Here is a 12,500-nt window from a genome sequence, read left to right as displayed (position 1 = left end):
CAACCTCCTCACCCCCAGCCTCACCGCCACCCCAATCCCCTCCTTCACTTCCTCCCCACCCCCAAAATCCAACTGAAACTAAGAGAGGTGGAGGACGTTGGGAAAGGGCTATCCTGCTCACCCCCACCTCACCCTCAATCCCCCCCCAGCCCCCTCCCCATCCCGCCACTCCCGTCACCCCAGCGCCTTACCCCCATAGTAACATGGCCACTAAACCAGACTCGGCGGCGTCACTTCAGTATCTTGCCGCGCACTCTAGTCAATGAAGTCTCTGTGTGGTGGTGTAAACAAATCCTCGCTGCTGAGGTGTGTGAGTGTGTGTGGGCGTGGAAGTCGTATGCAGTGGGCGTGTCTTGAGAGGCGAGGCGGAGGAAAGTGGCACGTCTTGCCTACGGTCTTGGGGTGAGTGTGTCAGGGTGAAGGAGGGAGTAATGGCCGGTGTGTTGAGGTGACAGCGGCGCGGCGTGGACCAGCTGACACGCTCAGTGAGGGGTGCCGCGTGGGCCTCAGCACAGGCGACGGTGAGTGCCGGGGCGGCCTGGCAGGGCGTCACGCCTGCCCTGCGAGGAGAGGCTGATTTGCCTTGGCCTGGCATCACTGGAGGGGACATGATGCAAACCTTCAAGGTAATCCACGGCCTTGACTCAGTCAGGGACGGATATTTCCTCCAACAATCGGGGCCAACTCATCACCACACCAGAGGCCACAGCCAGACACTAACAAACTATATATGTTTTAAGGAAATTGGAAGTTCTGGGGACCAAGGATCACTCCAGAGGGATTTGGACAGGCTACAAAGTTTGTCAGTGGATTGGTTATTGGAGTTCCATCCAGCGAAGTGCAAGGTTATGACAGTGACAAGGCAAAGGAATCAACAAGTGGAAAGAGAATATTTTATGCAGAAGGAAGACCAACCTGTAAGTCTTGAACGAGTGGATAGTGAAAAGGATCTTGGAATAATAGTAGACCAGCATCTTACATTTGAACAACATATTAATGACAAAATAAATAAAGCCAAGAGAACAATGGGACTCATCAGAAGGTCATTTGTGGATTTAAATAAAGAAAATTTTATTAGATTGTATAAAGCACTGGTGAGACCACAGCTGGAATTTGGAAATGTGATATGGAGTCCGAGTAGAAAGAAGGACATCACTTCCCTGGAAAATGTGCAAAGGCGATCAACGAGAATGGTAAATGGACTTAGACACCTATCGTACCAAGAAAGGTTAAAGGAACTTAGTTTGCCAACATTGGTGTATAGGAGGTTAAGGGGTGAAATGATAGAGACCTATAAGATTGCAAGGGGGAAATATGACACCAGAGTGGCTCCAGTGCTTGACTATAATGTACGTGAAGAATTAGTGACAAGAGGACACCAATACAAATTGAATAAAAAGAGGTGCAACACAAGGATCCGTCAAAACAGTTACATGAATAGGATAGTAAATGTATGGAATAGTCTTCCCTCCTCTGTAGTAGAGGCCCCAAGTATTTATACATTTGAAAAGAGACTTGACCGCCACTGGCAGCATCAAGAAGTGTTTTTTAACTATGAAGCAAAGTTGTCTGTTTCGCCACAGATGTCCATACCATAGTTTTTTTTTTGAGCTGTTACTGAAGATCTGGATATAGAGGCCCTTGGGCCTGCGTCCAGCACTCACCTAAGTATACCTAAGTAAAGCCCATCACAGAACAACACAGAGGGACCATTTCGGACAATGTACAGTTTCACCCAACCAATGATTTTCTTACGTGGTTCATTTTTTTCTGGTGATAGATTCTGCACGATTTTGGGTAAAATTCTAGTGTTTGCCCATACTCCCCCCTCCCCCCCATACAAGCCTGGGGACCTGGTGGGAATGCGGGGTTTCGGGTGGGGGACACGAAATCCGTCGCATTCGCGTATTTTTTTTTAGTGGGGTGGGGGATAAAAAAAAACCTAGATCTAGGGAAGTTCCCTAAATTTAGGGAATTTTTCCTCCCACCACCACTAAAATAAGCGTTTGCGATGAATTTAGTGTTTCCCATACGAAAACCACGCACTCAGTGGATCCCCAAGCTTGTTTTGGGAGAGAAGCGTAGTGAACCCACCAAACGATGCTCACCTCACCATCTGGCGTGGCACCGGCGGCCATCTGTGCTCACATAAACGCCTTCACCACACTCATGCCCTCTCTCTAGTAGGTTGTCACCTCATCGCAAGGTTTCTGTCCTCCAAGTAGAGTCCGTGGCACCAAACACAGTGTATCTTCATTGTTTATCACTGACACAAGTAAAACCACCGGCTAGCCGGGATCCATCCAACACCGCGCCTTTAACACTACTGCGGCTTGTGCAGGAAGTGCAGGCTCTCGAACCTCTTGCCCGAGCTCTTCGAACACGTGAATCCTTACTGACCGGATTTTGAATCTGCTTCACGGGTTCATATTCCCAGTATACAAGGTGATTGTGGATGTTGACTCCGCGCCTCCAGAATACGATAATACGCCTCCATATATCATAGTAAAAAAAAAACAAAGTACTTAGAAGTAAAGAAGCCGAATTAATCCCCTTCCCCCAACGATCTTGGGGGACCTGCGTGAACTCGGGGTATTTGGGTGGGGGAGCATATTTAAACTACTCCAACTGAACTTTACGACCTGGTCTCACATGCGTGGGCTAATGGCTAACTAAGCGCACTATCTAAATCTGGCGCTATATCGCAATAGTATAAAAGGTGCGTGTTCTAAAAAAAAAATAAAATAACCACGTGTGGTGAACCTGGTCTCACATGCATGGGCTAATGGTTAACTAAGTGTACCATCGCTAACCAAGCGTACCATCGGTAATAGTATTAGGTAAAGGTGCGTGTTCTAAAAAAAAATAACCACGCGTGTTGGACCTGGTCTCACATGCATGGGCTAATGGTTAACTAAGTGTACCATCGCTAACCAAGCGTACCATCGGAAATAGTATTAGGTAAAGGTGCGTGTTCCAAAATAAAAAAATAAAATAACCACGCGTGGTGGACCTGGTCTCACCTAGCGTATCATTGCTAACCGGATCGTTGGCAACGCTGCTCATATTGCAATGGCGTTGCCATGTAAACACATCGTCCGTATGTATAATATGCCCTCAAGTACAATATGGAGGCGTAATATCGTTTTTTCGAGGTGTGGAGTGATGTTCAATAATTACCTTGCATGGTTTCCGTACGTTGTAAAAAAAAAAACGGAATGTATGAAATTTCCCTACATCTCAGTAATTGTAAGGAATTTCCCTACATCTAGGGTATTTTTCAACCCCTCATAACTCAAAAACTATGCATTTGCGACGCATTTCATGTTTACCACCGCATCCCCCGAAGTCTCAATGGCCCCCTAGCCAATTTTGGTTGAGAGGGGTGAGTGTGGGCAAACACTAGAATAATACCCGATTTTGTACCTAATTTCCATCGCAAATGTCTACTTTTCGAGTTATGCCTCTTTTCGAGTGATGACCTGCCCTCATGTCATTCCTCCTTCACCAATCCATCCATGTAATTTGCTCTTGGTCTTCCTCTTCCTCTTCTTCCCTCCACCATTCCAGTTGTAATCAAAGTCACCAGTCCTTCTCTCCCTATTATGTGGCCGAAAAATTTCAGTTGTCTCCCTCTCACCGTTCTCATCAACTCTCTCTTCTCTTTCACCATCTCCAGAATGTGTCAACGTTTACAGATAAATGTGACCACCATGAGACTAGGAGACAGAGAAGAGGCACCTTTGACGAGCACTGACTCTAAACTATCACTAAAGGTAAAGGTGTGCCAGCCAGTTTTGTGGGAATTAGCTCGCAGCCGCAAAATAGCTCACAGAGAGAGGTACAACTTACTTATTTGCTATTATATCAACCACTATTCGCCATGCTGTCCTGAAGACTGTCTATCAACCATGACTTTAGAAGCACCGTCCAAATGAATCGTGAATGAGTTCCGGGGGATAGCATGAGCCAAGAATAGATGGATCTGGATTGATGATGCGCAGGGCACCTGTACAGGTGCATAACACACCACTATAAACAATTGCCTGCATGTGCCATCAGGGGCTTGGGCCGACCACCAGGCCCCTGAAACAAGCCTACCGGTGCTACAAGCTAACACGTAAAACAAAATATCGTATTAAGCAGTCTTTGCCAGATAATTAACCACTATTTTGTATGCCAAGACAGTGCACGCCTTAGTGTTTCTTGTAGCTACTTTCTTTTGCACCCCTTGTGCTTTCTTCCTCACCAGAAAGACACCTAAAGATAAGCAAATATTAAGCTCTGTTTGCCAGATTATTAACCACTATTTTGTATTCCAAGATGGTGCAGGCCTTTTTGTTTCTTGTAATGTCTTTTTCACCCCTTGAGCTGCCTCCCTTACTGTAAAATGAATAAATGTTAACCCTGTTTGCCAGAATATTAACCAGTATTTTGTATTCCAGGACAGTCCAGCGGTGAAGCCGAGTGCGTCCCGATGCAGCGTGGTGGCAGCCTCCTGCTGTGCGCCGGGCTGTAAGGGCAGGAACACTGTGGACTGCAAGCTCACCCTCCACATGTGAGTTACAGCGGACAACACCATTTAATTGGACACTATTACTTTTTTTGACTCTTACTTTTTATATTTTTTTACTTTTACTTTTTTTACTTTTTTACACGAATACAGTGGATGCCACCACCACCGGCCTTTACTTTGACACTTTTATTATTTGTTTCCTGGATTAAGTAAGGCTCTCAAGAGGCTAACGACAGCCATCGGTTATTTAATCACACACAGCACGGTCCACACAGTTACAGCCATCGTTTATTTAATCACACACAGCACGGTCCACACAGTTACAGCCATCGTTTATTTAATCACACACAGCACGGTCCACACAGTTACGGCCATCGTTTATTTAATCAGGCTCTTTCATGCCCCTAATTTGAATGTTTACATCAAATTTGGCAGATTCTGTGACTTGCTGATGGAGTGCCTCCTATTGTCCTTAAAAACTGTGCTTCTGTGCTGACACCCTGCCTGGTCAAACTCTTTCGTCTCTGCCTATCAACATCTATCTTTCCTTCCTGCTGGAAGTATGCCTTTGTACAGCCTGTGCCTAAGAAGGGTGACCGTTCCAATCCCTCAAACTACCGCCCTATAGCTTTACTTTCCCTAAAGCTTTTGAGTCAATCCTTAACAGGAAGATTCAAGAGCATCTTTCCACTTCTAACCTTCTATCTGATCGCCAGTATGGGTTCCGCAAGGGGCGTTCTACTGGCGATCTTCTTGCTCTCTTAACTGACTCTTGGTCATCCTCTCTTAAGTAATCGGGTAGCCAAACAATTTTTTCTGGTAGATTTTGGTGTGTATTTAAGTAATATGGTAGCTAATCTTTTTTCATGGTAGATTTTGGTGTGTATTTAAGTAATATGGTAGCTAATCTTTTTTTTCATAGTAGATTTTGGTGTGTTAAGAAATATGGTAGCTAAACTTTTTTTTTGGTAGATTTTGGTGTGTATTTAAGTGATTGGGTAGCCAAACTATTTTTGTGGTAGATTTTGGTGTGTATTTAAGTGATTGGGTAGCCAAACTATTTTTGTGGTAGATTTTGGTGTGTATTTAAGTGATTGGGTAGCCAAACTATTTTTGTGGTAGATTTTGGTGTGTATTTAAGTGATTGGGTAGCCAAACTATTTTTGTGGTAGATTTTGGTGTGTATTTAAGTGATTGGGTAGGCAAACTATTTTTGTGGTAGATTTTGGTGTGTATTTAAGTAATTGGGTAGCCAATCTATTTTTTGTGGTAGATTTTGGTGTGTATTTAAGTGATTGGGTAGCCAAACTATTTTTTGTGGTAGACTTTGGTGTGTATTTAAGTAATTGGGTAGGCAAACTATTTTTTTTTTTTGGTAGATTTTGGTGTATTTAAGTAATTGGGTAGCCAAACTATTTTTTGTGGTAGATTTTGGTGTGTAGCATTTAAGTAATTGGGTAGGCAAACAATATTTTGCAGTAGACTTTGGTGTGTATTTAAGTAATTGGGTAGGCAAACTATTTTTGTGGTAGACTTTGGTGTGTATTTAAGTAATTGGGTAGGCAAACTATTTTTGTGGTAGATTTTGGTGTGTATTTAAGTAATTGGGTAGCCAAACTATTTTTTGTGGTAGATTTTGGTGTGTATTTAAGTGATTGGGTAGCCAAACTATTTTTTGTGGTAGACTTTGGTGTGTATTTAAGTAATTGGGTAGGCAAACTATTTTTGTGGTAGATTTTGGTGTGTATTTAAGTGATTGGGTAGCCAAACTATTTTTTGTGGTAGACTTTGGTGTGTATTTAAGTAATTGGGTAGGCAAACTATTTTTTGCAGTAGACTTTGGTGTGTATTTAAGTAATTGGGTAGGCAAACTATTTTTTGTGGTAGATTTTGGTGTATTTAAGTAATTGGGTAGCCAAACTATTTTTTGTGGTAGATTTTGGTGTATTTAAGTAATTGGGTAGCCAAACTATTTTTTGTGGTAGATTTTGGTGTGTAGCATTTAAGTAATTGGGTAGGCAAACTATTTTTTGTGGTAGATTTTGGTGTGCAGCATTTAAGTAATGAGGCAGCTGTTTCTGGCGTACAACACCAGCTTATTCTAACATCCCTCCCTATCCTGAACCTCCGTTGGAATACACTGCAAGCCAAAAAATGTAACCTAACTCAGCCTAGCATGAATTACCTAACAGGGGACCTTGTCACCCCCCCTGTCTTCACATTTCATCTGAGGAAGGGGAATAAATTTAATCTAATGTAACCCCAGACATTTAAGGCTGTGGACACAACTCTTTTTCTTCTTCCACAGGTGTCAGGTTCCTGCACAGGTGAACGGAGGTGGAGTCACGGCTTTGGGGCGGCTTGCTAAAAAGGTACGTGTAATAATACTAATACTACTACTACTAATAATAATAAACGGTTTATTCAATTGCAGCAGCCATCAGGAGGAAAATTTACATATCATGAGTACAATTTTACTTCGCAAATGGAACAAGTACAAAAAGAAGGGGACGGGGATCGGGGGTCTGGTATGTGTGGGAGGGTTGGGGCGATGGAGCTTGGGGTGGGGGAGGAGGGGGGTGGGGGAGTGCAGTGCAGTGGTGCTGAGAGGGGGGGAAGGTGTGTTAATCCTGTGTGTGTGTGTGTGTGTGTGTGTGTGTGTGTGTGTGTGTTTGTGTGTGTTTTACCTGTTGTGTTAGGAAGTGAAGGTTTTCAGGTTTATTTTACCCACACACACACACACACACACACACACACACACATAACCATAGCTGGGCGTTATCGCGATAAGTTATCGCGATACTTTATCGCTGATAACAAAATCGGGTTATCGGCCATCCGCTACTTATTTAAATAAATATCGGTATCTTCGTTACTTTTGTAACCAAACTAGCGATAATCGCTACTTTTTTCCGCTTCTCAGAAAAAAAAAAACGTCGCCTCCCTACTGCACAAGCGTGGCCCGGGCGCCCGGTGTAGTTTGAAAAAACTTCGGGGTATGAAATATCTTTGGTGAAGAGATTTCATAGTTAGATCATCAACATTAAAACACTAGGTTATTTTTTTTGTTAGACTCAAAAATCAATATATCAAAGAGAAAAATCATTTAACTTTGCCCCCAAAATGATTATTCACTGCCTCAAATTTGATATTCCATATTCGTTTGTGAGCATGCCATGGAATTGAAGGCACACGGTGTTGTGTTATTTGGTGTCCCATCGTCAAAAGCTGGCGCTTTTGTTTACAAACACTGAACTGCGCATGTTCAGACCAGTAAGCGTAGCCCTGTACAGTCTCACAAAGCTTTTTAACAGAGTTGCTGGGAAGCTGAATCAGACATACAGTACCACCATCCTCGCTATTTCTAGAACGACACTCTGTACATATAAATACAACTCGTACAGTGTCGTTCTAGAAACAGCGGGGATGGTGGTACTGTATGTCTGATTCAGCCTTCCAGCAACTCTTAATTACGGTTAAAAATCTTTGTGAGACTGTACAGGTCTACGCTTGCTGGTCTGAGCATGCGCAGCTCACGAGAGACCAGTGTTTGTAAACAGAACGCCAGCTTTTGACGGTGGGGACGCCAAATAACACAACACCGGTTCAGGCGTTTCCAGCATTACCGTCCATAGGTACGTGTCAACGTGTGGTTTTCAGGTTTTGTAAGTTTTATAAAATACAGATAATGAAAATTTGAATTCATCTTTGTTTTTTATTTGAAATATCAATATAGTATCGTTTTCGCCTATCGGACTTATCGCTAGCTAGTATCGGAATTATGGATTTATATCGGGTATCGGTTATCGGTCATCGCCTATATTTGTGTCTCCAGTTAACGAATATCGGTTATCACCATTAAGGTTTTCCATTATCAGTTATCGGTTATCGGGAATAAGGTTTTCTGTTATCGTGCCCAGCTATGCACATAACTTCCGCTGGGCCACACTGCAAGCTGAAAACATTTAGACTAACTCGAACGTGAACCTAATTTACGTAACACGCATTTTTTTTTTCCCCCAAACACTTAAAGCTACAGTCACACTGACTTCACGACCTGCTAACGACCACCTGCGACCTCAAAATGCTGCGATTCACACCCACCGCTCCCCGACCACATAGGTGGCAAAGTAGTCGTGCGACTGAACGGCTACCGGTGGTCGTTTAGTGTCCGTCCAGTGGGTGGCTGGACGGCAAGATTCACACCTTGGCCTCACACCTGGAGTCAGGCCAAGACGCCACCATACGGTGGCCGACAGGCAAGGACCAGTACCCGTCCTGTCGCAATGAGGACGGCGACCTCCCTTAACGAGCTGCAGCTGACGTGTTACAGTACATAATATCTTCACCCAGTTATATTACACATTTCCCATTCTTATTTCTGTAAATTATTTGTAAAAAACAGTTACTTATAAAGGTAATGAAAGTATCCTGTACTTCACTGCAGCAAAAGACGGATATTTGTGACCCCCCCGCCGCCCCCTATGTGCCGCAGACATGCAAAAAATGCTCCAAGCACTCTTGGTTTAACCTGTTGTTAGTATGTATGTAACATTACATTCGTTCTAAAGCATTTCCGTCACCCTGGGCAGAGCAGAAGATGAAATGAACAGTTCTTTTTGAAGTGAATAACAGCCAATAGCTTTACAGACTCTCATTGTTACTGGTGTGCACGTCATGTCCTGCAGTGATTTATTTTGGTTAGGCAGAGGTGACCCATACACACTTGGCCGTGTGTTTGACCTGTGGAGCAGGTTGAGTGGGGACGGAGCTTGGACGGGCTGAGGGGCGTGGGACGTCACTGCTCAGGAATGTACCTCATTTCCGGGCAAGGGTGGTTTGACCTACCACCAGTCGCCGCACAACTCGCCGTGTGGTGGAAGGCCGGACGTCAACCACGGCCAATGACAGATGAAAAGTGTACGGCGACCATCAGTGATCTCCTTCTCTCTGACGGCAACCAGACGGCGTCCGCTTGCCATCCGGTCGCCGTTCAACAGTTAATGGTCAGCTGTTGGCCACCAGTGGCAGTCCACTAGCCGTCCAGACGCAGTCCATTCGGCCACCGGACGGCAACCTTTTTTACGACCGGCAGCGACCTGAGAGGTCGGCTGGAGGTTTTAGAGCATGACCTAAACCCTCCATTGGTCAGGAGTGTTTCCCATGTGGTATTGGTATGCTGGATATCCCTTCACTGGTAGCCTGGTAGCATATAGTCCAGGGGTCAGCAGCCTTTTGAACATAGAGTGCCAAGTCTAATTAATGCCTTTTCTTTTATTACCTTGCATGCCAGGTGTTATTTTTTCCCACATTATAAAGCGTATGTCCTATGGAAGTTGAGATCATAATCATATACACAGAGTATGTAGTGACCATTATAACTAAAGTAAAGTGTATTTTCCTGCACATGTATAACATAAATGTTACATTTTTGTAGCAATTAGCATTCCTTGTAACTAAAAATATATTATTTTTTATTTTAAATTTATACTCACAATATTAATCTGATCCTTGCCCTTGCTTCCCTTTGGCCAAAGTTGAAATTTCAGGTGAGTATCTGGACACCTTGAGCTTCACACAACCCTCAGAATGATCCGTTGTAAGCTTGCTGCGATGGGGGTTGAGGACGTGCTTCATGTGAGAAAATATCTGCTCACATTGATATGTAGATCCAAATGCTGATAGCAATGCAAAAGCTACTTTCTTCATACAATTGAATTTATCAGGGAGGGAGGTCCAGGAACTTAATATGGAGGCTGCATGATCATTCATACTAGTTTCCAATATTTCTCGAAGATCTTTAAATTTAGCTGACCACAATGATGAGGCCTGAAGGTCAATCAACTGCATTTCCAACTCCTCAGTTTCCATCCACTCAAAGAGAGACTCGTCCAACTCACTGTATTTAAAGGTGTCTGGCCTGATTAAAAACGAAAACACTGGGCCAGTGTGTTGGAAATCTTGAAATCTGATTGAGGACTCAGACTTTAATTCTTGCATGTACACCTGAAGATCAGTAGTGTTGACAGGATGAATTGCAGACAAGTTCTTCAAGTTTTTGAAGTAACGGAAAGAACCAGTTTTGATATCTGATGAGTAAACTGCAAGCTTTGCAACAAATGCCTTCCAAATATCATACAAATCCATCACTGTTTTTCCTGCACCTTGCAAGACAAGATTGAGGTCATTTAGATGTTTGGTGATGTCTGAGAGAAACATAAGTTTCACAGTCCAGTCTCTGTCCTCCAGCTCAGGATAGTCTTGGCCTTTTTCTGATAAGATAATCTTTATTTCATCAAAGCATTCCACAAACCTCCCCAATACCTTCCCACAGCTTAACCACCTAACACTGCTGTGCAAGGGTATATCTTTGTAAGCACTGTCCACCTCTTCAAGGAAAGCTTGAAACTGCCTGTGCATAAGAGAAGAGTGTGCAACAAGAACATTCACTACTTTTGTAACAGAAGCATCACTTTGTTGAGATCAGAGCTCCAGATCTTGGCACATCAATTTTCTTGATGAATTATGCAGTGCAATCTCAGAATGGGGTGCCCAATTTTATCCTCAACCATCTTAGTAAAACCCTTGTTTTTTCCTACCATGGCAGGGGCACCATCCGCTGTAACTGCAAAAATCTTTCTGATGTCAACGTTGCCCTCTGTCCTCAAAATGATCAGTGAATGTCTTGAGAGTGTCCTCTCCCTTGGTAGTGCCACACACAGGTTTAAGACAGCACAGCTCCTCGTGTATCTCTGTGTCACTATACCTGGCAAAAACAGCCAAGCGGGGAATGTCATTTATATCCACGCTTTCATCCAGGGCCACACTGAACACAGGTGTAGTGCTGCTCACTTACATTAGCAGCCATTTCAGAAACACGTCTCTCCACGGTCCTAGCTGAGACAGGCATGTCTTTTATCCTTGAGATGATCATGTGTTTGTTTGATATGCCATCAAATAACACCTCAGAGCACTCTAGGAAAGCTGCTTTTATAAAATCTCCATCAGTAAAAGGCTTTCCATGCTTGGCAATACACAGAGCTTGTTTGTAACTGGCCTCAGGTGCATTGTTTTTGTGAGCACTTAAACACATTACTTTGTTTCTCATAGCGCGATACTGCTTTCTTAATCGCTGCAGCCTTGTCTGTACTGTCCTGGAAAGTCTTCTCGTGTCTTGTTTCAAAGTGTCTCTTAACACTCGATGTGCGGCACACGACATTCTCGCAGCAGAGAGCACACACAGCACGATCATTCTGCTGAATAAATCCAAAGTCATTTGTCCATGATGCCTGAAATGATCGGACATCAAGCTTGACTTTTTTCGCAGTAGCCATGGCGACAGTAACTAGAAAGAGTGTCACCCACGGCGGCTAAATAGTTACTGAAGCAGAAATAGCAACGCTGCCGCTGCGTGACTGATGCGTCAGCAGCGGCAACGTGTCTCATACTCGTTTACATCTCGTTGTACTCACGTATTCCTCATCGCGGGTACGAAACATTTTCCTTTTAATTCAATGTATCATTGGAAAGAATGATTTAAAATCATTCGAAGATTTAAACTGTGATAAAAGTAAGGATGTACTATCTCTCTCTCTCTCTCTCTCTCTCTCTCTCTCTCTCTCTCTCTCTCTCTCTGCGTGCCAAGTCTGGCACGCTGCGTCAAAGGTTGCCGACCCCTCGATATAGTCCCAGGTCTTTCTCTGCCTCTGGTGTGATAGTGAGTGTTTCCATGGTATTGGTGTGCTGGATATCCCTTCACTGGTAGCCTGGTAACATACTCTCTCTCTCTCTCTGTGGTGGATAGTGGAGTGTTTCCCATGTGGTATTGGTGTGCTGGATATCCCTTCACTGGTAGCCTGGTAACATATAGTCCCAGGTCTTTCTCTGCCTCTGTGGTGGATAGTGGAGTGTTTCCCATGTGGTATTGGTGTGCTGGATATCCCTTCACTGGTAGCCTGGTAACATACACTCCCAGGTCTTTCTC

The 12,500-nt window shown here is 43.8% G+C and overlaps 1 protein-coding gene across 16 annotated transcripts in view; it reads left to right on the top strand.

Annotated features, from left to right (window-relative positions):
* Positions 1-12,500, top strand: part of LOC126996671 (uncharacterized) — an 80,925-nt gene that overhangs the window by 60,021 nt on the left and 8,404 nt on the right. For 5 of the 16 annotated variants that reach the window (XR_007751362.1, XR_007751364.1, XR_007751365.1 and 2 more), the window contains exons 3-4: positions 4,446-4,558; positions 6,825-6,888. Coding sequence is in view for 2 of the 16 variants with exons in the window: in XM_050857398.1 (XP_050713355.1) it covers positions 3,681-3,776; positions 4,446-4,558; positions 6,825-6,888; positions 9,222-9,275 (327 nt within the window). In the remaining 14 variants the exon portion in view is untranslated. Of the gene's footprint in view, positions 1-247; positions 403-604; positions 627-3,666; positions 3,777-4,445; positions 4,559-6,824; positions 6,889-8,549; positions 8,751-9,221; positions 10,007-12,500 lie in introns of those variants that run through there. The other 11 variants (XR_007751381.1, XR_007751341.1, XR_007751354.1 and 8 more) reach the window with 7 other exon arrangements.

Source organism: Eriocheir sinensis, chromosome 1, assembly GCF_024679095.1.
Source record: "Eriocheir sinensis breed Jianghai 21 chromosome 1, ASM2467909v1, whole genome shotgun sequence".
Taxonomy (NCBI): Eukaryota; Metazoa; Arthropoda; class Malacostraca; order Decapoda; family Varunidae; genus Eriocheir; species Eriocheir sinensis.
The sequence above is the reverse complement of the archived record's forward strand: the minus strand, read 5'-3'. Positions and strand labels throughout refer to the sequence as shown.